The following is a 26,130-nucleotide window of genomic DNA, read 5'->3' as shown; positions in this document are numbered from 1 at the left end:
GGTGCTCCGCACCCTTCGCGAATACACTTAGTGTGTGCTTCCATGAAACAATAAGAATGGAGAGTTCCCACTTAAATACCCATTTAAGTTTCATCTCTCCTCCTATGTGGGACAAGGTGCTACTCTCCCTTTTATTTCAGCATTCAATGTTTCAAACACCCAACTTTGAGCATCGATATCTCATTCATCTTAGCTCCGTTTTGGACGTGGTTTAGTTTGTTGCGAAGCTCTTCCAACATAGAACACAAACCCACAAATAAATATATAAAACCCGCTCATTTTCTTATATTTATTCTAGTTCAAAATAGGAAAAAAATCATTTTCCCATATTTGTATATTTGTGAAAAATGTTATTTTCACCTATTTTCCAACAATCCCCCACATGAAAAATGCTATTTTCATCAAATTTCCAACAATCCCCCACATGTATGGAAATCGATCTTTTCCTTACACTTTTCAACGATAAACTTCGACAGTTGATTATTGCAAGATAGGTAGGTTGTTACCTTTGAACCTTCTTTTGTGAAGCGTACTTAGCTTACTAGCGGTTTGTAGACGCGATGTCCTTGAACATACCCCCATTTGTGTAAACGACAATACACTTCACACAATACTCTCCCTGGTCTGGCCAACCCCTCATTGTCGTGTCCTATTATGGTCCTGGAACACTAGCCTGGTTCTGCGAGAGCTCTAGGATTGCGCACCCCACAAAGCCATTCGAAGCAACCCTACTTCTCTCTCACATAAGTGATTGCCATGGATCATTAAAAGCATCATGGTTATTTGATTTCCCGAAATCGTTAACCTTAATATGCTTAGCCTCACTTAATGTCACTGATTGGAATGGACTAGGAAGTATATAACTCCCTTTTATTTTGTTTTGGGGCACTCCCCCATAGTGACTTCGTTTTGGTAATATGATTAAGTTGTCCTATTGAACTTAGATCTTGGGATCTCCACTCAACTAAGTTAGGTTTCCCTCATATTCCCATTTATCACGGGCTTTAGTCCCATTCCTCTCGACGACGTTTCAACTAACTCTCTGCTTAAGCCTTTTGTAAATGGGTCCGCAATGTTATCCCTTGATCTCACATAATCAATTGTGATAACACCCATTGAGAGTAGTTGTCATACCGTGTTATGAATTTGATCATTGATAACAGTTTTTTGAAGAATCTGTGCTCCTGCAAATTACAGAGAGTCAATATTTGGAGTTGTAAAATGTCTGTTGTAGTTAAAGTTTGGTAAAAGAGAACATCTGATGATGATGAAATAAGTGTGTATTCTAACGACTGTTGATTTACCACTGTTGACTAAAGTTTGACAAAAGAGAGCATCTGCTGATGAATAAATGTCTAAAGATGCAAAGGTCTGCTATGGGTCAACAAATGTTAACGAACAACAGATGATATCCAATCTTAAAATGCTTAACAGAGGATTTGATACTAACAGTGGTTGGGCTAATGATGAATAAGTATTATTATATAACGTCTGCTATAAGTATTATTATATAATTTTGTTTATCAATAACAGTTTTTTGGAAGAATTTACGGTATATTTTGGTGTTATAAAATGTGTGTTGTAGCTAAAGTCTGACAAAAGAGAGCATCTGCTGATAAATAAATGTCTGAAGATGCAAAGGTCTGCTATGGGTCAACAGATGTTAACGAACAACAGATGATATTCAATCTTAAAATTCTTAACAGAGGATTTGATACTAACAGTGATTGGGCTAATGATGAATAAGTATTATTATATAACGTCTGCTATAAGTATTATTATATAATTTTGTTTATCAACAACAGTTTTTTTGGAAGAATTTACGGTATATTTTTGTGTTATAAAAGGTGTGTTGTAGCTAAAGTCTGACAAAAGAGAGCATCTGCTGATGAATAAATGTCTGAAGATGCAAAGGTCTGCTATGGGTCAACATATGTTAACGAACAACAGATGATATTTGATGTGCACAAAATGCAACATATAAATTACATCAATTGTGGCATAAAACTAACCCTTTTTTAGTACTAATGTTGGAAAAAGTGTGCTTTTGTCTTCCTTTTGTATTTTTAGGATTAAATAAGCTCAAATGAACAGAAGAAGCAAAAAGGCAGCTAAATCTAACATAAATACAAGAAAAGGAACAAACGTGGCATGCCCGACCTCCCGACAGCATCTTCCCAAAGCAAAACAAGAAGACAGAAGACTGAACACGCCCCGTGCTCAGTGAGCACGGGGGCGTGCCCAAGTGTCAGCAGAAAAGACAAAGTGGTAGAAGCTTCTATTGCCCACCATGGGGCCGTGCTCAGCGGACACAGGGGCGTGGTCAACTGTTGCACACGCATTTAATGAAATTGCAAATTGCAATTAATGAAGAGAGAAAGTCGGATGGGCACGGGGCCGTGCCCGAGCTTCTATTCAGCCTATAAATAGGAGTGCTTGGAGCTCTTGCAACTGATCCCTTGGCACACCACCTCTCTCACACTTCACCCACCACCCACCACCATCACAACACCATCATCCACTACCATCATCTGTTGTCCATCATAGAGTGTGTGAGTCGTCTCGGGATCCAAGATTGATCGTAAGAGTTCTTGACAATCAAAGACCATGTTTGTCTAAGTCTCTTACAACACTTGGTGAAGACAAGTGTTTAGTGTAATACTTTTTATTTTTAATCTTTTGCACTTTTTAATTGGTCTTGTATTAATGACTTTAATTACTAGTTTCTTATATTGAAGATGATTCTTCCTTATCGTTTGTCCGTGGTGTCTTGGCATTATTTTACTGTCTATATAAAATAAAAGATTTTCACCATTCATATCTCCACGGTCTATATGGAGGTATGTTGGCTACCTGGTCGGGGGTTAAGGGAACGGTTTGGTAAGAGTCTTGCCATTGTTCAGTGTATAGATCCTGCAAAGGACCTGGGTCAAATTTAGTAGGACCTCCTTCAATACCCAACGGTATTGGATGGCGGGGGTCCAAACTCTTTGATCCCCTCATAAGTTAAACTACTATTAAAACTTTAACCCGGCTACTTAGGACTGTATCCCTGCTGACTCAGACTACTTAGCCGAGGGTAACGTCACCTTCAAAAGAGGGGCCTACCACATTATATATTAATAACTTAATTAATTATCTTTTAATAATCCGACCCTTTAGGATTGTATCCTTGCTGCTCAAACTACTGGGTTGAGGGTAACGTCGCCTTCAAAAGAGGGGCCTACTACAATAACTAAGATAATCTCTTAAACAAGTGCAAAAGTGCGAAAATAATCAAAGGTTACACTACACACGAGTCGGATCCAATTGATTCATCTTGTCTATCTGTTTTTATTTTTATTTTATTTTTCAACATTTTAGTTAGTTTTATTTTTCTAGTTTAAAAATCTTTTTCTAACATTTTGATTTGATTAGACGTTGAGGATAAACCGGTACTAAAATCTCTTGTGTCTTTGGACGACCTCGGTATCTTACCAACACTATACTACGTCCACGATGGGTGCACTTGCCCATATGTGTGTTTAGTGTTAGTGAATATCGTGTTTATAAATTTAAAACTTGGCCAAAAAGTGTAAAAAGGGCTTAAAATATATACCTAAAACATATACACACTAACACGCATCAAGTTTTTGGCGCCGTTGCCGGGGACACAAGGATTTTAAGAAAGCTTAAAATCGACGGCCTAATCAGTTTTTCAAAACTTTTTCAAAACGCGCGCACATTTTCCTGCATTTTAGTTTAGTTTTACATTTACAGTAGCCTGAACACGGGGCCGTGTTCACTGAACACGGGGCCGTGCTGCATATTTTTCATAAAACACCCAGATACAGAGTCTGAACACGGGGTCATGCTCACTGAACACGCCCCCGTGCTCAACGAAACCAGTAACTTTAATTCAAACGCCCAGATACAGATCCTGAACACGGGGCCGTGTCCACTGAACACGGGGCCGTGTCCACTGAACACGGGGCCGTGTCCACTGAACACGGGGCCGTGTCCAGCCTCTGTTCCCGTCTTTATTTTTGTTTTCTGGTCCCGAGACTCTGTTGTGGTCTGTTGAGTGATCCTTATGGATCAATACTCAAGAGGCTACAACTACACCTATGAGGAGGATGATTATAGAAGGGACTATTGCACTAACTGTGGTAACCCGCACTCGGTTCAATATTACAACTCATCTCAACATCCACTTCATACAACTATTATGAGGAACCCAGGTACGAGCCATCGACTTCATGCACATCTTATGAAGACCAAAGTTATGAACCTTCTCCCTCATACTCATATTTTGATGAACCAAGGTATGAGCCTTCATACTCATACTTTGAGGAATCAAGATATGAGCCACCACCTTCATACTCTTATTATGAGGAACCATGGCGTGAACAACCCACCTCATATGAGTACTATGAAGAACAAAATTACGACCCTTATCCATCATATACTTACAATGAAGAACAATGGTATAAACCATCTACTTCATATGAGTACTGTGAGGAACCAAGGATCGAACAACCGGATTCAAGCTTTGAGGATCCCGATCCTTTCTCTATCATCGAAGTGACCGATAGGATATTAGAACACATTAAAACTATCGAACGTTGCATAAAAGAATCTCGCGCAAGGGAAGAGGAGTCCCGCGCAAGAGAAGATTTAAATAAAGAAAAGATAGTTGAAGAGGTAAAAATAGAAGAACAAACAAGTGAAGAACTTATACATGAGATAAACAACGAAAAGGGTGAGTCCGACAACGTTAAAATTCAAGAAGAGTCTAATTTTGAAGTAATTAATCTCTTGTCACCTTCTTTCGAAAATCATTATTTAGTACCCACTCATGCTAAGTTTTTAAAAGAGTTAAATACTAACACTAAAATTGACGAAATGGGAAGCGTTAAGTTAACTAACGATCAAACTTCACTAATAAAAGAAGACCCTTTTAAAATCAACATTACACCGGTTCCATGTTTTTTTCAAAATTCATTTATTATTATGTCACAATTGATAAAGATCTTTGTGTTAACATAATGCCCAACTACATTTTCGAAAAATTAAGTATTAGCGATTTTTCTCCACTTCAAATACCCATTTTTCTATCTAATCGGAAAGTAATAAAGTCACTCGGTGCTTAAGTTACTCAAGCACAAGAGAATCCCTCTTGTTCGAGTTTGTTGGAACTCCTGTCGCGGCCCAGAGTTCACCTGGGAATGCGAAGATCAGATGAAAGAAAAGTACCCCCAATTGTTCGCGAACAGTACAACCACTACTGAGGCTGAAGCTACCACGGAATTTCGGGACGAAATTCCAGATCAACGGTGGGAGGATGTGACACCCCAGGAAAACCAGTAAACGATACAACTTACCTAGCTCCCTCAGTGAGTACGTACCAAATTTCGGGATGAAATTTCTTTTAAGTTGGGGATAATGTGACAACTCGTATTTTAAACCTATCTTGTGTAACGTTATATGATTATGTGAACTATTATGATTATTGAATGTTATGTGATATGTGTTTTTAATGAATGAATACATGATATGTCATGTGAATGTATATGTGCCACATGAACCGGATCGCACAACATAGACCCGATCGCACAAGCCCATTCGGGCTTTACACTTGTACTCGGACCTATAGGGCAGCCCAAGTGTGGGTTCGGCCCAACCTCATTAAAACGATTAACACTTAGAGTGTTAGTAACCTTCTCATATTTTTGGCAAAACATTCTACACACACAAAGAAACCCTAGTGCTCTCTTTCTCTCCTCTCAAACTTGACGGCAAGCTTACCCTCCTCACCAAAGATTTCTTGTATTCGGATCACTCTCTCTTTGTTTGATTCTAATCGGTTATTACTTTAATTATTAATTGTATGAATGTTGTAATTCATATGTTTCTTTGTGATGCTTTACGGATGAGATATGACCGAATTGATGTTATTAGGTTGCTATGCCTTGTTTTCGGATTGATTGGTGTGATGATATAAGTTGTACTCGGACCTATAGGGCAGCCCAAGTGTGGGTTCGGCCCAACCTCATTAAAACGATTAACACTTAGAGTGTTAGTAACCTTCTCATATTTTTGGCAAAACATTCTACACACACAAAGATATGTTATTGTTGTTGTTCGGCTTTCATGTGATGTTAAGATTAAACATGTGCAACCGGGTGAAGGTCTATGAATCGTACCGAATCACATGAGTGGTTAGTTGTTGTTTATGCTTTGAATCATGATTAGGGTTCATAGGGATTAAAAGATAGTTGTCTTGTTTGATCGAAAATCACCATGATTGAAACTGATTATCGGTTGATTGATTTGTAAAATTGGAAACTGATTAAATAATGTAACTGATTGCCATGATTTTCGGGTAATTTAAATGGATCGCACAAGTCATCTGGTCGCACAAGATGACCTGGCCGCACAAGAGATTCTCAGTCGCACAAGGCTGTTGGGTCGCACAAGTTGTATGTTTGTTTAACTGTTTGGGCCGGATGATCATGTTGGGTTGGGCTAGTTCTAATCGCACAACCCAACCGGATCATACAAGGCGACCGGATCGTACAAGCCCATCCGGATCGCACGAGATGCATCATTCATTGGGCCGTATATGTTTGGACTCCCTTTATGATGGGCTTATTTAATTGTTGGGCCGGGTCTTTACGGATCGCACAACATGTTGTGGATCGCACAACATGTTGGGCCGATTACTATTGGGCTTATTTTATTCAAGTTGAATGTATTGTTTGACCGTTAAGTGTTGCCATGATCTATACGTGCTTGTAACGTGTTAACTTGTGTGAAACATACGTGCAATACTTGAGTCAAAACCTGACTTGTATGGTAACCCTGTTAGGACGTGGTTGACCACTCTTAGTTCAAGAAACCTTTTGTGTATCTGCCGAGCAAACCAAGGTGAGTTCACACAGCCAAGGCATGGGGTTCCTAGGGTGGGAATGGGATTTGGATGATTTATTCGTACATACTTAGTTAATAGAACCTAATGATATGGTCCTCGGGTAAGGAAGAGTAATGATAAGATACGGCTAGACTAGTATACCAATTGAACTGATCTTCGCACACACGCCAGGGGTTGGCCGCGATATTATGACTAATCATTCGCACACATGCCTAGGAAGGCCGCGAACTATACATACTAAAACTTCGCACACATGCCAGGGTGGCCGCGATACAAATATACATAGTCTAGGATATTTGGGGAATATTTCCCCTAATCTTCGCATACATGCCGAGAGGGCCGCGATGGAAACTAATACGAGACATGACTTAACGAACGAACATAATGCTACTCATACTGTTACAATTACTGAACTGTACACTGTGAACTCGCTCAACTAGTTGTTGACTCTCTGTTGCATGCCTTGCAGGACCTTAGGTACTTATGGAGCTTGCACAGGGAGGAGCAGGTCGTTGTGGGCATGGATCGTGAATGCTTATTAAACGTTTATGACATTACACACTTAATACTTATGTTTGGGTTTTTACATTTATGCTTCCGCTACACTTGATTATGTTGGTTTTGAAAACACCTTTCGTATTGTTGAATAACGATTACTACTTATTTACATGTTCAATATGATTGGTGGCTTGATCCTGGTCATGTCACGCCTCCAAGCGGTGGTACTCTGCGTGTGGATCTTGGGGGTGTGATAGATTGGTATCAGAGCCATTGGTTATAGAGAACTTGGTTTTAATATGGGAAAACGTTTTATTAAAACCAGACTATAACCAGAACAGTGCTCTCAACGATCCACAACGACGCTTCGCTCCACGTGCATGACTCGACATCCTAGGTAATATGGTTTATGTTTATTACCTGCATGTTAGAACTACATAGAACTTTGCTCGTAGTACGCTTAGATACACATGACCCTATTACATGAGAATACCTATGTGCTTATACTCTTCTGTCATCGCACTACTCGTGAACCATTCTCACTTATGCTGCTTTTACTATGAAGATCATGTCTGGACGTATTAACATGACTCAAGCCCAGTTGACGGCTCTCATTAACGAACAAGTTGCTGCGGCACTTGCAGCTGCACAAGCAGGAGGTATATTCCGTAGTTATAACTCACACTAGGATTTTTAGATCCTACACTCCTAAACCAACCCTCGTGTTTAACTTTGTCCTATTCGTACACAATAGGTCAACACGCACAGCAACCTGTCTGCACTTTCAAGAACTTCATGGACTGTCGTCCAAGCATATTCAGTGGCACAGAAGGAGCAGTGGGACTACTCCATTGGTTTGAGAAGCTCGAGTCGGTATTCGAGATGTGTGAATGCCCTGAGGCTCGCAGGGTCAAGTACGCCACTGGTACTTTGGAAGGAATCGTGCTAACCTGGTGGAACGCGCAAGTTCAGATTCTAGGGTTGGCAGCTGCTAACGCCACCCCTTGGAACGATTTTAAGGAACTCATCAAACGTGAATACTGCACGCGGGATGACATCCACAAGTTGGAAGATGAGTTTTACCATCTGAAAATGACAGGGTCGGAAATCGAAGCCTATACGAAACGGTCGAACGAACTGGCCATCTTGTGTCTAACCATGGTGGACCCTCCAATCAAGCGTATCGAATTGTACCTCAAGGGTCTAGCCTCAGAGATTCAGAGCCATGTTACATCGGCAAACCTTGACAATATCGAAGACATCCAGCGTCTTGCTCATCGCCTTACAGATCAGGCAGTGGAACAGAACAAGCTGCCCAAACGCGTCAGTGCTACCACTCCAGCTGTTACTCCTGCTACACTTAGCGACAACAAACGAAAATGGGATGGGGATTCCAGCAGGGGATCAGTTTCCGCTCAGTCTCAAGCACAGCAGCGCAAGACAAATGACTACCAGAATCCGAGTCAGCAATCATCCGGCAGTCAGGGGCAGGGTGGATATCGGGGATTTCACCCACTATGTAATAAGTGTAACAGACACCACAGTGGACGGTGTCGCAAAGAACGTTGTCAGAGATGCCTCAAGTTAGGGCATGAAGCTAAAGACTGTAGGAGTGCAAGACCCGCAAATCAGAACCAGCAATTGCAACTGCCAGCTCCACAGAACCCACAGCAGCAGCCACAGCGTGGGAACCGGGGGTGTTTCCAGCGTGGGGCTGAAGGTCATTTCAAACGCGATTGCCCTCAAGTGAACCAGAACCAAAATCGCAACAAAAACAATCACCAGGGCAATGGGAACAACAATAACGGGGGAAACAACAACAATGGCAACGAAGCAAGGGGACGTGCATTCGTACTGGGACGAGGAGACGCAATGAGATCCCAATGTAGTTATGGGTAAGTTTCTTCTCGATGATATTTATGTTACTGTTTTATTTGATTCGGGTGCGGATACAAGTTATATATCGTTGAAAGCCAGTAAATTGCTAAAACGTGCACCAACACTCTTAATCACCAAACATGTAGTAGAATTAGCTAATGGTAAGAGTCTAGAAGCCACGCAGGTAGTCAGGGGTTGTAGTATTGTCTTAGCCGGTCAAGCTTTCTCCATCGACCTTATTCCCATAGTCCTGGGTAGTTTCGATATCGTTATAGGAATGGATTGGTTATCCCAACAACAGGCAGAAATCTTATGCAGCGAGAAGATCATTCGTATTCCCCGTTCTAGTCAAGAACCTCTCGAAGTTCAAGGCGACAAGAGTGGTGCTGTGGTCGGCATCATCTCTTTCTTGAAGGCTCAGAAATGTTTGCGGAATGGTCACACTGCTATTTTGGCATTAGTTACTGATGCATCAGCGAAGGAAAAGAAATTGGAGGACATTCCAGTTGTACGCGACTTCCCTCAGGTGTTTCCTGAAGATTTACCTGGTCTACCGCCTCATCGTCAGGTCGAATTTCAAATCGAGCTCGCTCCAGGAGCAGCACCCATAGCTCGAGCACCGTATCGTTTAGCTCCAACTGAACTGGAAGAACTGTCAAAGCAGCTACAAGAGCTCTTGGAAAAGGGCTTCATTCGTCCTAGCTCTTCGCCTTGGGGAGCTCCAGTGTTATATGTGAAAAAGAAGGACGGTACCTTCAGAATGTGCATAGACTACCGCGAACTGAACAAGGTGACGGTGAAGAACCGTTATCCTCTTCCACGTATAGACGACTTATTCGACCAGTTGCAAGGGTCGTGCTACTACTCCAAGATCGACTTGAGGTCAGGTTACCATCAGCTGAGAGTCCGAGAGGAGGACGTCTCCAAGACAGCATTCAGAACTCGATACGGCCACTACGAGTTTCTTGTCATGCCGTTCGGGTTAACGAACGCGCCTGCCGTATTTATGGATCTTATGAACAGGGTGTGCAAACCCTACTTAGACAAATTCGTGATAGTTTTCATTGATGACATTCTAATCTACTCCAAGAGTCAGGAGGAACACGAGCAGCATTTACGATTGATTTTGGAACTCCTTCGAAAGGAACAGCTGTACGCCAAGTTTTCAAAATGTGACTTCTGGCTTCGTGAAGTCCACTTTCTAGGCCACGTAGTAAACAAGGATGGGATCCATGTTGATCCATCCAAGGTAGATTCGATCAGGAACTGGCCTGCACCGCGTACGCCAACTGAAATCCGCCAATTCCTGGGTTTGGCGGGATACTACAGACGGTTTATCAAGGATTTCTCAAAGATTGCTCAACCGCTTACACTACTGACACAGAAGGGTGTCACCTACCGTTGGGGCAACACTCAGGAAACTGCTTTTCAGCACCTAAAGGATAGACTTTGCAGTGCACCTATCCTCTCATTGCCAGAGGGCACGGACGATTTTGTGGTCTATTGTGATGCATCCATCCAGGGTCTTGGATGTGTGTTAATGCAGCGCGACAAGGTCATTGCTTACGCTTCGCGCCAACTTAAGGTTCACGAACGGAACTACACGACGCACGATTTAGAGCTGGGAGCTGTTGTTTTCGCGCTTAAGATATGGCGACACTACCTGTACGGTACCAAGTGCACTATCTACACCGATCACAGGAGTCTCGAGCATATTCTTAAGCAAAAGGATTTGAACATGCGTCAACGAAGATGGGTCGAACTTTTGAGCGATTACGAATGCGCCATCAAGTACCATCCAGGCAAAGCCAATGTTGTGGCTGACGCCCTCAGTCGAAAAGACACTCTACCTAAACGTGTACGAGCATTGCAGCTCACAATCCAATCTAGTCTTCCTGTACAGATACGAAATGCTCAGGTAGAAGCATTGAAACTAGAGAACGTCAGGGCTGAAGCCCTACGCGGCTCAAGGCAACGATTAGAACAGAAGGAAGACGGCGCCTACTATGTAACGGGGCGTATTTGGGTCCCACTTTATGGCGGTCTACGCGAACTTGTGATGGACGAAGCACACAAGTCCCGCTACTCGGTACATCCAGGGTCGGATAAAATGTACCACGACATCAAGACTACGTATTGGTGGCCTAGCATGAAGGCCCACATTGCCACTTATGTCGGCAAATGCTTGACCTGTGCAAGAGTCAAGGCAGAGTATCAGAAACCAGCAGGCTTACTTCAGCAACCAAAAATACCATAGTGGAAATGGGAGGAAATTTCCATGGATTTTGTTACAAGCCTACCTAGATCCCAGCGTGGGAACGATACTATTTGGGTGATCGTGGATCGACTCACCAAGTCTGCTCACTTCTTGGCTATCAAAGAAACAGACAAGTTTTCCACACTAGCAGACATATACTTGAAAGAAGTAGTCTCAAGGCACGGGGTGCCCACCTCTATCATTTCGGATCGCGATGCACGATTCACATCAGAATTATGGCAAGCAATGCACAAGGCTTTTGGCTCGCGGCTAGGTATGAGCACGACTTATCACCCTCAGACGGATGGGCAGTCTGAGCGCACGATTCAAACTCTAGAAGACATGCTTCGGGCATGTGTCATTGATTTCGGCAACAGCTGGGAAAAGCATCTCCCTTTGGTGGAATTCTCGTACAATAACAGTTATCACACCAGCATTCAAGCCGCTCCATTCGAGGCATTGTACGGGCGTAAATGCCGGTCACCTCTCTGTTGGGCAGAGGTGGGGGATAGTCAGATCACGGGTCCAGAACTTATAGTGGACACCACGGAAAAGATTGCACAGATACGACAACGCATGGCGGCGGCGCGCGACCGTCAGAAAAGCTACACGGATAAGCGTAGGAAGCCATTGGAATTTCAGGTCGGGGACCGGGTTTTACTCAAAGTTTCACCCTGGAAGGGTGTGGTTCACTTTGGCAAGCGAGGTAAGCTCAATCCGCGGTATGTCGGACCGTTCGAAATCGCAGAAAGAATAGGCACCGTAGCCTACAGACTGAACCTACCAGCAGAACTCGGGGCAGTTCACAACGTCTTCCACGTGTCGAATCTGAAGAAATGCTTGTCAGATGAGACCCTCATAGTTCCTCTGAAGGAACTCACTATCGACGAGCAGTTGCGATTCGTCGAGGAACCAGTAGAAATCACGGACCGGGATGTTAAGTTACTCAAGCACAAGAGAATCCCTCTTGTTCGAGTTCGTTGGAACTCCCGTCGCGGCCCAGAGTTCACCTGGGAACGCGAAGATCAGATGAAAGAAAAGTACCCCCAATTGTTCGCGAACAGTACAACCACTACTGAGGCTGAAGCTACCACGGAATTTCGGGACGAAATTCCAGATCCACGGGGGGAGGATGTGACACCCCAGGAAAACCAGTAAATGATACAACTTACCTAGCTCCCTCAGTGAGTACGTACCAACTTTCGGGATGAAATTTCTTTTAAGTTGGGGATAATGTGACAACTCGTATTTTAAACCTATCTTGTGTAACGTTATATGATTATGTGAACTATTATGATTATTGAATGTTATGTGATATGTGTTTTTAATGAATGAATACATGATATGTCATGTGAATGTATATGTGTCACATGAACCGGATCGCACAACATAGACCCGATCGCACAAGCCCATTCGGGCTTTACACTTGCACTCGGACCTATAGGGCAGCCCAAGTGTGGGTTCGGCCCAACCTCATTAAAACGATTAACACTTAGAGTGTTAGTAACCTTCTCATATTTTTGGCAAAACATTCTACACACACAAAGAAACCCTAGTGCTCTCTTTCTCTCCTCTCAAACTTGACGGCAAGCTTACCCTCCTCACCAAAGATTTCTTGTATTCGGATCACTCTCTCTTTGTTTGATTCTAATCGGTTAGTACTTTAATTATTAATTGTATGAATGTTGTAATTCATATGTTTCTTTGTGATGCTTTACGGATGAGATATGACCGAATTGATGTTATTAGGTTGCTATGCCTTGTTTTCGGATTGATTGGTGTGATGATATAAGTTCTGAATGAATGTAATCGGATATGTTATTGTTGTTGTTCGGCTTTCATGTGATGTTAAGATTAAACATGTGCAACCGGGTGAATGTCTATGAATCGTACCGAATCACATGAGTGGTTAGTTGTTGTTTATGCTTTGAATCATGATTAGGGTTCATAGGGATTAAAAGATAGTTGTCTTGTTTGATCGAAAATCACCATGATTGAAACTGATTATCGGTTGATTGATTTGTAAAATTGGAAACTGATTAAATTATGTAACTGATTGCCATGATTTCGGGTAATTTAAATGGATCGCACAAGTCATCTGGTCGCACAAGATGACCTGGCCGCACAAGAGATTCTCAGTCGCACAAGGCTGTTGGGTCGCACAAGTTGTATGTTTGTTTAACTGTTTGGGCCGGATGATCATGTTGGGTTGGGCTAGTTCTAATCGCACAACCCAACCGGATCATACAAGGCGACCGGATCGTACAAGCCCATCCGGATCGCACAAGATGCATCATTCATTGGGCCGTATATGTTTGGACTCCCTTTATGATGGGCTTATTTAATTGTTGGGCCGGGTCTTTACGGATCGCACAACATGTTGTGGATCGCACAACATGTTGGGCCAATTACTATTGGGCTTATTTTATTCAAGTTGAATGTATTGTTTGACCATTAAGTGTTGCCATGATCTATATGTGCTTGTAACATGTTAACTTGTGTGAAACATACGTGCAATACTTGAGTCAAAACCTGACTTGTATGGTAACCCTGTTAGGACGTGGTTGACCACTCTTAGTTCAAGAAACCTTTTGTGTATCTGCCGAGCAAACCAAGGTGAGTTCACACAGCCAAGGCATGGGGTTCCCAGGGTGGGAATGGGATTTGGATGATTTATTCGTACATACTTAGTTAATAGAACCTAATGATATGGTCCTCAGGTGAGGAAGAGTAATGATAAGATACGGCTAGACTAGTATACCAATTGAACTGATCTTCGCACACACGCCAGGGGTTGGCCGCGATATTATGACTAATCATTCGCACACATGCCTAGGAAGGCCGCGAACTATACATACTAAAACTTCGCACACATGCCAGGGTGGCCGCGATACAAATATACATAGTCTAGGATATTTGGGGAATATTTTCCCTAATCTTCGCATACATGCCGAGAGGGCCGCGATGGAAACTAATACGAGACATGACTTAACGAACGAACATAATGCTACTCATACTGTTACAATTACTGAACTGTACACTGTGAACTCGCTCAACTAGTTGTTGACTCTCTGTTGCATGCCTTGCAGGACCTTAGGTACTTATGGAGCTTGCACAGGGAGGAGCAGGTCGTTGTGGGCATGGATCATGAATGCTTATTAAACGTTTATGACATTACACACTTAATACTTATGTTTGGGTTTTTACATTTATGCTTCCGCTACACTTGATTATGTTGGTTTTTGAAAACACCTTTCGTATTGTTGAATAACGATTACTACTTATTTACATGTTCAATATGATTGGTGGCTTGATCCTGGTCATGTCACGCCTCCAAGCGGTGGTACTCCGCGTGTGGATCTTGGGGGTGTGACAGGGCCGTGCTCACTGAACACGCCCCCGTGCCCAGCCTTCTGTTTAAATTTGATACTGGTAGTCTGACCACGGGGCCATGCTCAGCTAACACCACCCCGTGTTCAGCTACCCAGTAACATAAAATCTTGTTTTTAGCCCACTTTTACACATTTTAATCAACCGAAAAATTTATTTTTGGGACACATTGAGGACAATGTGTAATTTAAGTGTGGGGGGATGCTAAAACCTTGAATTTTGCAAGTCCTCATTACAAGCCTTACACAAAACTCTATTGGAACCGCTAAACACCCCAATTTTTTTCAAAAAACTTTTCATTTTTTTTACTTGTCTTGGTTTAATTTGGGAATAACAAGTTCTAAAAAGGTTATATTTTTACAAATTTACAACCGATAGCGTCTCGATAAAAAGAACCAACATAAGAAAATTATGAAACGACATGACAAGCTTAGTTAAAATTTGATTATATATACTTGATCACATAAAAACCCATTCCCACAAAAGTGAGTTTTGAGCCTTTATTGAGCATACAAATACATATCTTTACACTAAATGCCCATTTTTCGTTTTTTGTGTGAATAGCCGCTTGGTTCGTACGACTCTAGAACTTGCCACAACAATGCATTCCCGGTCCTTACCAACTTAAACCCAAGTAAGTAAATGATGGAAGCATTAGGACTAACCCTTTTTTCTTTCTACACCTTTATTTTTCATTTTTTTATCACCTACCCAAAATCACCCTAGTTAACCCCTTTGAGCCTAAACCCTTTCATTTCTTAACCCAAAACAATCACCCTTTTTACCCACCTAAACCTTTTTATTTTAACCCTTTCTTTTAGTAACAAAGCTCGGTTTTTCTTATGACTTCTCTAAAAAAATAATAAAAAATAAAAAAAAATATATATATTTTGATGATGAAACCAAATAAACAAACAAGTTCATCAAAATTAACCTTGTTTGAAAGAAATGGTTCATCAAAATAAAAATAAAACTGTGAAAAATAAAAAGTCTTTAAAAAACCGATGCTTTTTACGCTTTTCGCCCTTTTTCTAACCACTAACCCAACCGCCCACCTTTAGCCCAAGCCTAACCCTTCACCCCAAAAGTCCTCTTGATATTTACAAAGGTATATAGTTAAAAAGGAGGAGGATTGATCTCACATAATCAATTGTGATAACACCCATTGAGAGTAGTTGTCGTACTGTGTTATGAATTTGATCATTGATAACAGTTTTTTGAAGAATCTGTGCTCCAGCAAATTACAGAGAGTCAATATTTGGAGTTGTAAAATGTCTGTTGTAGTTAAAGTTTGGTAAAAGAGAACATCTGCTGATGATGAAACAAATGTGTATTCTAACGACAGTTGATTTACCACTGTTGACTAAAGTTTGACAAAAGAGAGCATCTGCTATGGGTCAACAGATGTTAACGAACAACAGATGATATTCAATCTTAAAATGCTTAACAGAGGATTTGATACTAACAGTGGTTGGGCTAATGATGAATAAGTATTATTATATAACGTCTGCCATAAGTATTATTATATAATTTTGTTTATCAATAACAGTTTTTTGGAAGAATTTATGGTATATATTGGTGTTATAAAGTGTGCTTTTGTCTTCCTTTTGTATTTTCAGGATTAAATAAGCTCAAATGAACAAAAGAAGCAAAAAGGCAACAAAATCTAACATAAATACAAGAAAAGGAACAAACGTGGCATGCCCGACCTCCCGACAGCATTTTCCCAAAGCAAAACAAGAAGACAGAAGACTGAACACGCCCCGTGCTCAGTGAGCACGGGGGCGTGCCCAAGTGTCAGCAGAAAAGACAAAGTGGTAGAAGCTTCTATTGCCCACCACGGGGCCGTGCTCAGCGGACGCGGGGGCGTGGTCAACTGTTGCAGACGCATTTAATGAAATTGCAAATTGCAACTAATGAAGAGAGAGAGTCGGATGGGCACGGGGCCGTGCCCAGTGGACACGGGGCCGTGTCCGAGCTTCTGTCCAGCCTATAAATAGGAGTGCTTGGAGCTCTTGCAACTGATCCCTTGGCACACCACCTCTCTCACACTTCACCCACCACCCACCACCATCACAACACCATCATCCACCACCATCATCTGTTGTCCATCATAGAGTGTGTGAGTCATCTCGGGATCCAAGATTGATCGTAAGAGTTCTTGACAATCAAAGGCCATGTTTTCATAAGTCTCTTACATCACTTGGTGAAGACAAGTGCTTAGTGTAATACTTTTTATTTTTAATCTTTTGCACTTTTTAATTGGTTTTGTATTAATGACTTTAATTACTAGTTTCTTATATTGAAGGTGATTCTTCCTTATCGTTTGTCCGGGTTGTCTTGGCATTATTTTACTGTCTATATAAAATAAAAGATTTTCACCATTGATATCTCCACGGTCTATATGTAGGTATGTTGGCTACCTGGTCGGGGGTTAAGGGAACGGTTTGGTAAGAGTCTTGCCATTGTTCAGTGTATAGATCCTGCAAAGGACCTGGGTCAAATTTAGTAGGACCTCCTTCAATACTCAACGGTATTGGATGGCGGGGGTCCAAACTCTTTGATCCCCTCATAAGTTAAACTACTATTAAAACTTTAACCTGGCTACTTAGGACTGTATCCCTGCTGACTCAGACTACTTAGCCGAGGGTAACGTCACCTTCAAAAGAGGGGCCTACCATATTATGTATTAATAACTTAATTAATTATCTTTCAATAATCCGACCCTTTAGGATTGTATCCTTGCTGACTGAAACTACTGGGTTGAGGGTAACGTCGCCTTCAAAAGAGGGGCCTACTACAATAACTAAGATAATCTCTTAAACAAGTGCAAAAGTGCGAAAATAATCAAAGGTTACACTACACACGAGTCGGATCCAAGTGATTCATCTTGTCTATCTGTTTTTATTTTTATTTTATTTTTCAACATTTTAGTTAGTTTTATTTTTCTAGTTTAAAAATCTTTTTCTAACATTTTGATTTGATTAGACGTTGAGGATAAACCGGTACTAAAAGCTCTTGTGTCTTCGGACGACCTCGGTATCTTACAAACACTATACTACGTCCACGATGGGTGCATTTGCCCATATGTGTGTTTAGTGTTAGTGAATATCGTGTTTATAAATTTAAAACTTGGCTAAAAAGTGTAAAAAAGGGCTTAAAATATATATCTAAAACATATACACACTAACACGCATCAATATTCAATCTTAAAATGCTTAACAGAGGATTTGATACTAACAGTGGTTGGGCTAATAACAGATGTTAGACTTACGACTGTTGAGTTACACCGATTGAAAAAAAAAACTGTTTTTGAAACTTCTACTTGCCTAAAAATACATCCACTGTTAAAGGGTACCGTCTGTTGTCATAATTTCTGTTTATCCTAATGACTGTTGATTTACTATACTGCTAACTGTCATCCATTATAACAACAGAGGTTCTGACGTGGACAGATGTTAGCTAAAAATAAAACAACTGTTGAAAGTTATCATTTGTTCTCATAACTTCTGTTTATCTAACGACTGTTTGACTCACGCTGTTCCCAACGACCAACAGAGGTTTCCAAACAACTGTCATCGGTTGTCGCAAGCGAGGTTCTGACGTGGACAGATCTTAGCCATCAAATATTTGTAACTACTGCCACGTTAGCATTCACTACTTCTCTATATAAAAGTTGTTTCATCCCTAAATTGAGGTTCTACCACTGCAGTCTCGAATTCAAAATTCTCAAAAACAGTTTCCAACATAGTAAAAACCCTCCAACTTAAACCCTGTTTCATCCCCAAATCACCTTGTTTTCCGATCATGTCTCTGAACATCAAAAACCCTCACAACTACCTCCCCATCTTCGAGAAAACCAGCAAAAATACCAGCTATCACTCAATAATTGACCTTTTAACGTCATCAAAATACAAATTAATTCTTAATGTTGATACTCCGGTTCATACAGAAACACTCCGACAATTTTGGTTTAATACTGAAATAGAGGCTGGAGATAATAATCCAGTTGCCATCACATCTAAGGTCGGGGAAAGTGTCATACGAATTTCTCCCTTTACAATTTCCACTACATTTGCATTGGACGACTTGGGAGGTAAGAACAACTTTGAAAAACTTGAACTTCATACAGAGTTCATTGAAAGAGGGTATGATGCACAATGAAAGGAAGTTACTATCTACAAACCAAACTTCCCTCCGCCAATGAAATTTTTGTTTCATACTCTTTTAACTTGTCTATCAGCCAAGACCACCGCATTTAATGAGATACCTTTGAACATTCAGTATTTGGGTTATGCTATTTTAACAAAATCTGATTACAATTTATCACAAGCACTGTTTTCTGATTTGTTGAATAATGTGAAAAATGTGAAAAAATTGAAAAAAAGGTGTTCGTAGTAATGCTTTTCTGTTGTATCCAAGACTTCTAAGCTACTACCTACGAAAACAAGTGTCACAAACAGATTTTGAACATGGTGTAGCTTTTCAAATAAATAGTCTTACAAGTAAAACTTTTACTAAACTTATGGATAAAGAGTCAAAAGTTTCAACAACTGAAACAAAGGGGGATGAGCCTGTTTTAGATGCGTCCGCATCAGTTGCTCAAACTTCTGTTGTTGAGCGAACTGCTCCTGGTAATCATGACACCACAACCGGTGTTGTGAAACACACACCAGGAAAACGCAAAAAGAAAACTGTCACATCCAAAAAGCCCATCAAAACCAAACAAAATAAAAAGGTTCATCTGGAAGATGAGATCCCAGAGGTTAATGCAGTGACAACACAAATGTCACTTGAAACCACTGCTGCTACTTCTTCACAGTTGTTGGAAAGATCTCAACCCATCCAAACTCCTCATGTATCCTCACAAAAGGATCATGTTGTAAGTACAGGGACACCACAACATGAAGTAGACCTTTAATATGAAAGTATGTTTAAAAGTCCCTCTCGCGGGGCAATCACTCTTTCTACACCACAACCCTCGACTCAAGTTTCATCAACAATATTACCTCTGTTTGAAGCAATTGAATTTCAGAATGAAAACAGTTCCTCTAATGCACACATTACTAAGAGTGTTCAATCTCCTATCCTACAAATAGTTGAGGAGGTTATCCCCGTTGAGTATTACAAAACTCTTGGTGGTAGTTCAAGTGGAGCAGCCACTACAACTGTTGAACCCATTGGTGATCAGTTGGACAGTAGTTCAAGTGCGCCATCAAAGCGCCACATTGCGCCTCATCGCCCACGCCACGCGCGCATGTGCGAGCTACCCCTTCGCGAATACACTTAGTGTGTGCTTCCATGAAACAATAAGGATGAAGAGTTCCCACTTAAATACCCATTTAAGTTTCATCTCTCCTCCTATGTGGGACAAGGTGCTACTCTCCCTTTTGTTTCAGCATTCAATGTTTCAAACACCCAACTTTGAGCATCGATATATCATTCATTTTAGCTTTGTTTTGGACGTGGTTTAGTTTGTTGCGAAGCTCTTCCAACATAGAACACAAACCCACAAATAAATATATAAAACTCGCTCATTTTCTTATATTTACACTACAAGAAAGGGAGGCTTTTAGCGGCGACACCATTAGCGGCGACGGTCCTAATGTCGCCGCTATTGGTCGATCCGTGTCACACACCCTGAGACCAAACCCCAGCCGTTGATCAAAATCCTGATCTAACGGTTGGGGACTTAAAAGGCAATACCGGCGACGTAAAGTAGGGTATTAGCGGCGACAACTGTCTCCGCTAAAAGTCTGTGTCCCACATTAAACCCTAGCCACACAAATCTTATCCTGGTTAAACCAATAGCGGCGACGAATGGTCAATACCGGCGACGAGGCGTCTCCGCTAAAAGTCGATTCGTAAAACACCTTTATCAGCGAGTTTCCCTCTTTCCTCTTCACTTTTCCCCCCAAATTTCTTCCTTCCACCGCCGGAGACACCCGAATTTTGGCCCAATCGGTTAGTTTAACTTGCTTTATGCTACATTTCTTCTCTACATTTGTTACATACGCGTTATAGGCTTTAATTTTTGCTATTTTTTGTGTATTTTTGTGTTTGTGGAAGAAACTCCGGTCACCGCCATCTCTTCTCCGGTCACCACCATCTCTTCTCCGGTCACCACCTCAAAAACCGGTTAGTTTTTTTTTTATTTTTATTTTTTTTTGTTTTAAGTTTAGAAATTCTATAATTTTTAGTTTTGTTATGTAAATTGTGTATGTTAGTATGTATGTTTGTATGTTGGTATGATTGTTAGTATGTAAAGTGTATGAATGAATGTATGTAAGTTTGTATAATTGTTAGTATGTAAATTGTATAATGTAGGTGTATTTGAAAAATGTGTATGTAAATTGTATAATGGTTAGTTTTTTTTTAAGTTTAGAAATTCTATAATTTTTAGTTTTGGTATGTAAATTGTGTATGTTAGTATGTATGTTTGTATGATTGTTAGTATGTAAAGTGTATGAATGAATGTATGTAAGTTTGTATAATTGTTAGTATGTAAATTGTATAATGTAGGTGTATTTGAAAAATGTGTATGTAAATTGTATAATGGTTAGTTTTTTTTTTAAAGTTTAGAAAATGTATAATTTTTAGTTTAGTATGTTAGTATGTATGTTTGTATTATTGTTAGTATGTAAATTGTATAATTTTTAGTTTAAGTTGTATGTGGGTATGTAAGTGTATGAATGAATGTATGTATGTTTGTATAATTGTTAGTATGTTTACATTGTATAATGTAGGTGTATTTGAAAAATGTGTATGTAAATTGTATAATGGTTCGTTTTTTTTTTTAAGTTTAGAAATTGTATAATTTTTAGTTTAGGTATGTAAATTGTGTATGTTAGTATGTATGAAATCATCATTTCAAACATAACGAGCTAAGAAAACACCCAATCGAAATTTCGAAATTGAAATCATGATTTAAAACATAACATTCCGCCCAAAATTTAAAACAATCATTAAGAACATAACAAGCTTAAAAAATTGTACCCGTGTTTGAATTAATCATTTTAAACATAGCGAGCTTAGAAATACCCGCCCGAAATTGATTTAGAAATTAATTTCGGGTTGTCCCCGTTTATCTTGGGACTGCTTTTTGAATACTTTATCTCATTTAGGATGTGAATGTGTATTACATGATTGTTTGTTTAAGAAGGATTCGGTTATCATTTTCTCTTTGCTCCTCGGGTATATATATCATTACATATATACTTGGGAGCTAAGAGGAAATGCTGCCGAATTTTTCTTAAACAAACAATCATGTAATACACATTCACATGTGAGATAAAGTGTTCAAAAAGTGGGTTTAGCAGCCTACCCTTGTCTTGTTAATCCTAAATTAGATTTTCTTTCAGTTGCATAATGCCTATCGATAAAAGTTGGATTGATTCCCCACGTCATTCACCTCACTACAAGCAAGGACTCGAGTCATTTATCGAGATGTGTGAAAGAGTGATAAAAAACCACGATGAAGTTAGATGTCCGTGTACCCAATGTAAAAATTCCGGCTTAATAACTATGGCAGAAATGAAATACCATTTGCGTATTAACAAATTTTGGAAGGAATACACTTCGTGGACCTATCACAGGGACACGACTCCAATTGCACAAGTAAACGATGTTGCGCCACAAGACGGTATGGTAAACGTTATTGAAGACATTAGGGGGGAGCGTATGGAAGAAGATACATACCTTAACCAAGAGAACTCGAATGGAGATAGTAGCGGTGTTGTTGATGATTTTGAAGACCTGATAAAGGAAGCTGAAACAGAATTATATCCTGGTTGTACTAAGTTTTCTTCTATCGACTTTTTAGCAAAGCTTTTGAATATAAAGGATACGTACCATTTTCAAAATGAAGGAGTAGATCGACTCCTCTCGTTGTTGCGAGAGTCAATGCCAGAAGGCAACAAGATTCCCCCTTCGTATTATGTAGCTAAGAAGACATTTAAGAAGATTGGTTTGGCATATGAGATGATAGATGTGTGCACAAATGATTGTGCTCTCTTTTGGAAAGAAAACGAGTCCTTGCAAAATTGTCCCGTTTGTAATGAGAGTCGATGGGTCGATAAAGACACAAAAGGCACGAAGGTGGCTCGTAAGGTGTTACGATACTTTCCTTTGACGCCTAGACTACGACGTTTGTATTGTTCAAGGCACACAGCGAAAGATATGATATGGCATAGTACCGGACGATCGGAAGATGGGACTATGCGTCATCCAGTTGATGGATCTGCATGGCAAGACTTTGATAAAAAGTACCCAAACTTCGCGATGGAGCCACGAAATGTTCGCTTAGGGCTTGCAGCTGACGGTTTTAATCCCTTTAACAACGGTAGTGGATCCTCGACTCATAGCACGTGGCCGGTTATACTCACCACATATAATCTGCCTCCCTGGCTATGCATGCGAGAGTCCACATTCATGTTGACCTTGTTGATTCCTGGCCCTAAATCACCGGGGAAAGACATGGACGTTTTCCTTAGACCGTTAGTGGATGAGCTTAAGCAATTGTGGCAGACAGGTGTACGTACTAAAGATGCAGCAACAAACACATACTTCACAATGAAGGCGGCGTTGTTATGGACCATAAATGACTTTCCAGCCCGTAGTAGCCTATCAGGTTGGAGCGGACAAGGCTACATGGCATGCCCAACTTGTAACCAAGACACTCCTTCAATACGTGTAACTGGTAAATGTGCTTATGTTGGCCATCGCCGGTTCTTAGATGCCAACCATCCTTGGAGAACAAGTCTCGACTTTAACGGGAGACCCGAGACACGAGACCCTTCGAGACAGTTTAGCCCAGCTGACATAGAAGCTCAACTAGGTCGTTTAATTAATCGTCTACCAGGCAAGCATCCAGATTTTGGAGGTAGGAGGATAACCCGGTCAGATTTCGAGTTGAACTGGTCCAAAAGAAGCATATTTTTTGACCTTGAGTATTGGTCTTCTCTGCAGCTGAAACATAACTTAGATGTAATGCATATAGAGAAAAATGTGTGCGACAGCTTGCTCGGTACTCACTCTTCTGATGAACGATAAGAGCAAAGACACGCCAAATGCGCGGTCTGACTTGGAAAAACTAAACATTCGGCCGTCACAATGGCTGAAACAATCGGGTGGCAAGTTCTTAAGTCCCCACCCAAAGTAGTCATTCAAGTCCGATGATCGAAAACTTTTTTGTCAGTTTATAAAAAATGTTAAATTACCAGATGGGTTTGGATCTAATATCAGTAAGAGGGTGACAGATAACAATGCTAACATTACCGGGTTGAAATCTCATGACTGTCATATCCTCATGCAACGTTTGATACCGATTGGGGTTAGAGGGCTTTTGACTAAAGATACATCTACACCAATAGTAGACCTTTGTATGTTCTTTAAGCAACTTTGCTCTAGAACACTATCGGTGGATGATATGAAGAAAGCAAAGGATGACATTGTTACCATCTTATGCAAGTTAGAGATGATCTATCCACCTGCGTTTTTTGACATTATGGTTCATTTACTTGTGCATTTACCTGATGAAGCGATTGCGGGAGGTCCAGTAGCTTTTAGATGGATGTATCCATTTGAAAGGTACATGAAAAAACTAAAGAACTATGTTAAAAACCCGGCAAGGCCTGAAGGTTGTATAGCTGAATGTTATGTGTTTGAAGAAGCTCTAACATTTTGTTCAATGTACCTTAAAGATGTTCAGACTAAGTTCAATCGCCCAGATAGAAACGATGATGTCGTTGTTGAAAAAAGAAAGTTATGGGTGTTTGAGTCAAAATGTCGTTATGTTGGCGCAAGAAAGGAGAAATATCTATCATTCATCGAAAAAAGCAAGATGGAATGGTTTGTCCTCGAAAACTGCGCAGAAGTTAGGGAGTACATGAAGTGAGTGCTTCTATCTTTAACATTTCATAATCTGTTAATTGGTATTTTTCGTTCCTTTCTTATATTTGTCATCAATGTAGTGAATTCAAACATACACATCCCCATGATGATCTTAAAACCAAATTTCCGGGATGGTTTCTCCATAAGGTATAATACATATATAACACTCATTACTCTATACTTGCTAGGTAATACATATATAACAAACATTATTACTATATATTTGTTAGGTCCATTCGATGAAAACACAAAATTCTCCAGAATTCCACCCGGAGTTGTATGCTCTTTCAATTTGTGCGAAAATGACTGCTTACACTTACACTGCTTGCATAGTCAACGGTGTTAGGTTTAAGACACTTGAACGTGATGCAAAATGCGCAACGCAAAACTCTGGGGTGGAAGTGGTTGGAGAGAACGGTGTGAAATTTTATGGCCAATTAGAAGAAATTATTGAGTTGCGTTATACAAATGATTATTCCACTGTCCTATTTCGGTGCAAGTGGTTTGATACTCAAAGGGGTGTAAACCATGACAATAATATCACCAGTATAAGCACTGAACATGAATGGGACAAAGACGATCAACTCATATTTGCTTCGCAAGCCAAACAAGTGTTCTTCATCCAAGAAACGTCTCGAAACCAAAAAAATAAACATAGGTGGGTAGTCGAAAATGTTAATCATCGAAGAATTTGGGATCGGCCATTAAGTGATGACCGCGTCAATAAGGTTCAAAATGTTGGCAAACGCTTAGAAGATAGTGACGTTGTTGACAACAACTCTTCATCTGACTGTCCACTTGTCATTGACTTGACCCAATACTTTCAAATTGGATCTTCTCATGTTACTGCGGGTGAGCCTTCAATTGAAGTTGATCCCCCAACGGCCACCGTCGATGAAGTGTTTGAAGTCGAGACTGATTCTGATGAGGTCGAGGCTGCTTATGATGAGGATGATCCCGATTATGTGGAGACTGACTAAAAGAAAAGTTATTGTAATTTTTATTGATTTGTAATTGATTAACACTTGCTTGAAATATTTATTTGAATTTGAGTTACACTTGTTGTACTTTCCCTTAATTTGTATTAGATACACATGCTGTAACATTTGTAACTTTATAGGGAGTATGTTTTCGATATTGTTGATATTCGCGTATCTGATGGCTGATGTGGCCCCGTGGGGACATGGGGGTGACGGCGCTGGTGATCCACCGATTCCTCCTGGTGGATTTCGTGGCACACATGAGACAGACGGTAAGTCTTTTACTAAATTATTTTGTAGTCCTTATATTTTATATATTATAA

At 40.5% G+C, this 26,130-nt stretch overlaps 2 protein-coding genes across 2 annotated transcripts; both read left to right on the top strand.

Annotated features, from left to right (window-relative positions):
* The first annotated feature begins 20,503 nt into the window (after window positions 1-20,503).
* LOC110869604 lies at window positions 20,504-23,987 on the top strand. The gene is made up of 3 exons (XM_022118845.2): window positions 20,504-20,900; window positions 21,006-21,074; window positions 22,298-23,987. The coding sequence occupies exon 3, from the start codon at window positions 22,305-22,307 to the stop codon at window positions 23,985-23,987; it is 1,683 nt and encodes a 560-aa protein (XP_021974537.2). The 5' UTR covers window positions 20,504-20,900; window positions 21,006-21,074; window positions 22,298-22,304.
* Window positions 23,988-24,113: 126 nt separating this feature from the next.
* On the top strand, window positions 24,114-25,807 carry LOC110869603. Its single transcript, XM_022118844.2, has 3 exons — window positions 24,114-24,827; window positions 24,908-24,974; window positions 25,058-25,807. Exons 1-3 carry the CDS (start codon window positions 24,244-24,246, stop codon window positions 25,805-25,807), a joined length of 1,401 nt encoding a protein of 466 aa, XP_021974536.1. The 5' UTR covers window positions 24,114-24,243.
* The last annotated feature ends 323 nt before the right edge of the window (window positions 25,808-26,130 follow it).

This window comes from Helianthus annuus, chromosome 8 (genome assembly GCF_002127325.2).
Source record: "Helianthus annuus cultivar XRQ/B chromosome 8, HanXRQr2.0-SUNRISE, whole genome shotgun sequence".
Lineage (NCBI taxonomy): Eukaryota > Viridiplantae > Streptophyta > Magnoliopsida > Asterales > Asteraceae > Helianthus > Helianthus annuus.
The sequence above is the reverse complement of the archived record's forward strand: the minus strand, read 5'-3'. Positions and strand labels throughout refer to the sequence as shown.

Coding starts and splice junctions, on each gene's coding strand:
- LOC110869604 (XM_022118845.2), top strand. CDS start 22,305: ATGCCTATCGATAAAAGTTGGATTGATTCCCCACGTCATTCACCTCAC.
- LOC110869603 (XM_022118844.2), top strand. CDS start 24,244: ATGCAACGTTTGATACCGATTGGGGTTAGAGGGCTTTTGACTAAAGAT. Junction 24,828..24,907: donor GAAGTTAGGGAGTACATGAA/GTGAGTGCTTCT, acceptor TCATCAATGTAG/TGAATTCAAACATACACATC. Junction 24,975..25,057: donor CGGGATGGTTTCTCCATAAG/GTATAATACATA, acceptor TATATTTGTTAG/GTCCATTCGATGAAAACACA.